This window comes from Magnolia sinica, chromosome 17 (genome assembly GCF_029962835.1).
Source record: "Magnolia sinica isolate HGM2019 chromosome 17, MsV1, whole genome shotgun sequence".
NCBI classification, from domain to species: Eukaryota; Viridiplantae; Streptophyta; class Magnoliopsida; order Magnoliales; family Magnoliaceae; genus Magnolia; species Magnolia sinica.
The window spans coordinates 3,338,657-3,343,678 of NC_080589.1; the positions used below are offsets into that span (position 1 = coordinate 3,338,657).

At 42.1% G+C, this 5,022-nt stretch overlaps 1 protein-coding gene across 1 annotated transcript; it reads right to left on the reverse strand.

Moving 5' to 3' along the window:
* Nucleotides 1-416: 416 nt before the first annotated feature.
* Nucleotides 417-4,818, reverse strand: LOC131230903 (gibberellin 2-beta-dioxygenase 2-like). Its single transcript, XM_058226924.1, has 3 exons — nt 4,395-4,818; nt 2,976-3,336; nt 417-1,090 (listed from the first exon to the last, which is right to left on the reverse strand). The coding sequence occupies exons 1-3, from the start codon at nt 4,772-4,774 to the stop codon at nt 830-832; spliced, it is 1,002 nt and encodes a 333-aa protein (XP_058082907.1). The 5' UTR covers nt 4,775-4,818; the 3' UTR covers nt 417-829.
* Between the last annotated feature and the right edge of the window lie 204 nt (nt 4,819-5,022).

A 5,022-nucleotide genomic window follows, 5' to 3' on the forward strand; every position in this document is an offset into this window, starting at 1 on the left:
AATCAAGATTTACTACCATAGAATACAATACATGTATGGTACATCCCATATCTATTTCTATAAGTAGATACCAAACCAATTTCAAACTCACTATCTTATCCTACAAACAATGTATTGCACACTCACACAATCTCTACTCTCTAGGGCTGTAATGGGAGTGGGCCCGAGTTATCTTCGGCCCAGATTAGTCCACCAACGGCCCTACCAGTCTCCCTTCCATTCAATCAACACAACCTAAGAAGACACCCAGATCCATAGCCCAAGTGAAAGATACCTCGTTTCAACAGTGAGGTCTTGGTATCAATTCCCTAATGGGGGTGGCTAACACTGAACTGTGAACCGACAGTGGGTGTACTAACAAGCTAACAAAAAAAAAAAAAACAACCTAAGAAGACATTCGGTGAAGTACCAAATCCCTCCTTTGTTTTTCATGTCACGTACGCACTCAACCTTCCAGACCCATAGTAGAGGAATGCTATTTGCAGCCGTCCATCTGCACACGAATGGATGTAGCACATGTGTAAGGGATTATCAGCTTGGCCCTGCAGTGAGTGTTCCTTAGCCCAAAAACGCAGCTGGTCCATTCATCAGGTGGGTCACATATGAAATCCTGGAAATGGGTGGGGAGGAAAATGCTAAAAGTGGTCCATTTCACTAATTTTTGGGCTAGAAGACATTGACCAAGGAACCCAGAAGAGAAACACCACATATCCCTTACACGTGTGGCACAATGAAGGATGTAATGGCTGAAAATAGCATTCCTAAGTTGTGGCATTCTCTATGGAGGTTGAAGATGTTGGGACCTTGAGAAGGGCCCACTTTTCTTGTGTCACTGATCCTCTTCATCTGGGCTCAATAGGAAGAGATCGAGCCGTCGGTCTCCTAGCCTGAGAGAATATGCGGCCTTCTTGTATTCACTCCACGTGAAGGGCCTGTAGAGGCATGGATTAATGGGTGTGATCATCTCTGGGAGGGGTGAGATCCTTGCATGGAGAGGAGGTGCACCGAAATATATCATAGACATCCTGGCCTTACATGAGTTAGCCATGGCTCTATGTCTCACACTCAAAAACCTCCCGTTTGTCAGAGCCTGCAAGTATACCAATCAAAAAAAAAAAGAAGGGTCTTTCAATACAAGTGCACTTTTTTTTAGACCGTTCATTTGGTAGGTGCTTGCCATGTTTGGGCTCTAGACAAGAATTCAATCAAATGGAATGTCCTATCCATATGGATGGCTAGGATCATCTGATTACCCTCTATGGACAAGAATCACTAGGATCTGGCTTTTGGTCTACCAAAGTGTAAGTTGAGAAACGGATTTTACGTCTTGATTTATCACATTGTATTAGAGTAGATTAGGGTACTCTTTAAGAATAAAACTGATGTATTGTAGCACCAGCTCTGCAATACCTACATGTGGACCCAACCATCGTTTGTTGGATGTATTCCATCTAAACCATCCAATAGGATCCCCTCACCATGAAATGGGATGTCTCAAAAATTTAGGCTGATCCAAGCATTATTTGGGCCACACGATGGATAACCATACAAATACACCTCGTGGCCCACTCAATAATTGGGTCCGCAAGATTTTTTGGACTTGGGGTTTTCACGGTGGGGTGACCTTGTTGGATGGTTTGGATGACATAATCAAACCATGGAGAGCCCACATGCCGGTAGTGAAGAGGCTGGCCCTCCAATGTAGGAGCATGTCACTTCCAAACAATCAAACAATAAATCTACTAAATCATTAACTTCCAACTTCCCCTAGTGGCCCACTTGGTGATTACATTAGTCTGATTTTTGTAGGGAAATTGCTAGATGGCTTGGATAGGACGATGGAATGTGGCTTTAGGTTACTAAATCCGGACCGTCCATCTTGCCGACCCCACTGTGGATGGTCTGGATTGGATGTTCCTACATATCCAATACCAGGCTTTTCCTTGTTAAATTGGATTCCAGCCGTCCAATCAGTGGGGCTGACCGTGATGATTTTCACGAACCAAAACTCACACGTCCTACTCATCAGCTGGCTGCACGTGTCTACTTCGATGTAGACCTTTAGTTGCCTTTTGTTTTTTCACCTTTCCTTTCTAGCTGTCCATTTTCCTCGTAAAGGTGGCCAATATGATGAGTGGACTTATTTTCGGGCACGGGCATGTTCATGGTGGGCCCCACCTGATGAACGGCATGATATCACACGTTTTCACGCTGTCACATGAGCTGCAAGCCACCTTAATTACCATCTCTCAGTTTTCCATGCTAGCTTGTAAAATTCTCAGGCTGTCAACGCTTTGTACAGCTAGCATGTGTTTGGATGCCAGAAAATTAAACTGGTGTAAAGCAATTTTTCAAACTTTATATAAAACAACGCTTTATATTTCAAAATTGCAATTTTAATGGTACCCAAACGACCCCCAAACGAAAACTGACTGATTTGCCCTTGTAATTATGAGCAAGGACAAGTGCATCACATGGGCAAATCAGTCATTTTCCACAGGTGAAGCTTAATCCATCAGTACCCCACCAAGTGAAATTTAGTACGTACCACTAAGGTTCTTTCATACCCCCATTTTCGTATGCTACCACAACCGTCCATGCATTGCCAAAAATGGCATATGTATGAGACATCCATGATGTTTATCAGGTGGGCCATATGTATACAAAATAAATTGATGGTTGCAAAAGTATAACCAATGGCTAGCATTTGTGTGCATGTTTGGCCCACCTGAAGAATACTGGGCCTCTCTGATTTTTGGGCTAGTCATATTCACTTACAGGGCCAAATCCATGAACAGACTGGATTTCACACACGTATGCCACACCGGCACATGTGGGGGTGATGGTGTTTGGCCTTTGCAGGTGGCATTCCTCTCCAAGGAGGCCACCAAAAGAAAATGTATTAAATTAACATCCAAACGTGCACACCAGATCTCATTTTTTAAGGGCATTATGGTAATTTTTCATATTCTCACCTGCAGCGCATCCCCAACGTTGATGCAAAATGCAGCAGGATCCGGCAAGATTGGGACCCAAACGCCATCGTCGACGGAGATCTGCAGGCCCCCGACATCGTTGGATCGCAGGATGGTCAAGATCTGCGGATCTGAGTGCTCCCCGAACCCGATCCGGCACTGGGCCGTCATGTCCCTCCCTTTGTCCACCTCCTTGCGTGATGAAGGGTAGTGATTGAGCCTGAACACTGAATCACTATCACTCTCCTTGATCAACCTACTTAGAACTCTCCTATCATGTAATCTCAACCCTTCAGCTAACAGGTCCAAGATCTCACATGCAAGCCCTTGAACTGCCTCAATGTAATCATTCACCACACAGCTGCACAAAAAGATTGCAAAAAAGGTCACATGTCCTTGTTTAATTAGTGATGATTACTAGCTTTAATTACCGTTTAAAAGCATATGATTACATTGCTTTATTTAGTACAAGAAGCATAATATTAATTAAGAACTTAGGTCTTGTTTCTTTATTTATATTAGCATTAGATTAGATGCCATTGATGTATTCCAATGCTCAAAAACATCTGGGTTTAGGTTAATCTATTGATTTATTTATCATTAGTTCATCACTACCTATATATGCTTATCTACTTCCTTTTATTTTTTTATTTTTATTTTAGGGTGGTTGAGTCAGCTCGGGTTGAACCCAACATCTAGTTGGTGCCGGCCATGTATCCTAAGTACCATTTGGGGCATTGGGTAATTAGGCATTAATGCTTTCTAGATCGACTGACAAACCTCCATGTGCCCTTAAGGTCATTTAAGTACTATATTAGGTCATTAGTTGTTAAGCATGTATCAGCTTCATTGTCGATATCTTCATCCCAATTAGGATTCATGTAGTTGACTCTAATCAGTTGGGACAATACTTAGATGATGATAATATTTTATTACGAAGATCACATGCTCTAGTTGAAAGAGGCAAATAATTGAATTATTGGCCATCACTATAAATGGATGGCTGAATTTTAATTTCATTTCTACTTTAGGTGGTTCTTTTATTTTTTAAAATCTTGGTTTGGCATTAAAAAGTTCGAGACACATACCTTAAACAAAGCTACATCAACTAAACCTTATAAATCATCATAAAATGTTTAGGTGGTCATGGTGAAGTAATATATATACCATCCACACACACACACACACACATATATATATATGAAAATGTATGCACACGCATGCATACATAAATATATATATACATGCATATGCATGGACATACATATATGTAAACAATCTTGGGGGGCGAAGCTTAATCATAATTAGGAGTTATCAATAATCCATTTCCTAATAGTTTATTTATATTAATGATTATGATGGAGAGAGAGAGAGAGAGAGAGAGAGAGAGAGAGAGAGAGAGAATTCAAGTGCAATTACCAGAATCTCATTGGGTCCTTGCAAATGGTTCTGGATCTCTGGGAAATGGAGAGAGGATTGGTATGGAGAAGGAGATACTCGACTTCTCCAGTGTCGCCATTGAAGCCGATGTTCCTGCACCCATAGCCGAGAGGATTAGGTGGTCCGGCTTTTTGTTTTTCGGAGGTGGGTCGCGAGAAGAAATCGTGTCCCTCAGCTTCCATCTTGGAGATGGTCTCGTCAGGTATTCCATGATTGATAACCTTAAAGAACCCATAATCTTCGCAGGCTTTAACAATCAGTTCTGAAACATGGGACCTCTTGTGGGAGAGATCGATGACTGGAACTCCGACGGATTGGATCTTTTCACTACCAATTGGTGTTGGTGAGGCCACCACCATAGTCGTTTTCTACTGAGAGAGAGAGAGAGAGAGAGAGAGAGAGAGAGAGATGGGTTTGTAGAGAGGAAGGGGGGGAGGGGGGATATTTAAGAAGGCTGGGAAGGGAGAATCTGGGGAGAAGAATATTAAAGCTAGTGGATTCAGGAATCGTAGCCGTTGATGAAGTACAACTAGCAGATTCCTGGTGCACCAGAGAACGTTGACTTTCCTCTTTTTTTGACTTGTCTTCTCAAATAATAATAATAATG

What these genes read in the sequence shown, in the direction of transcription:
- LOC131230903 (XM_058226924.1), bottom strand. Translation starts at nt 4,774, where the DNA reads ATGGTGGTGGCCTCACCAACACCAATTGGTAGTGAAAAGATCCAATCC. An exon ending in AAGGACCCAATGAGATTCTG is followed by an intron (nt 3,337 to 4,394) that starts GTAATTGCACTT and finishes CTTTTTGTGCAG; the next exon opens with CTGTGTGGTGAATGATTACA. An exon ending in ACGTTGGGGATGCGCTGCAG is followed by an intron (nt 1,091 to 2,975) that starts GTGAGAATATGA and finishes GTATACTTGCAG; the next exon opens with GCTCTGACAAACGGGAGGTT.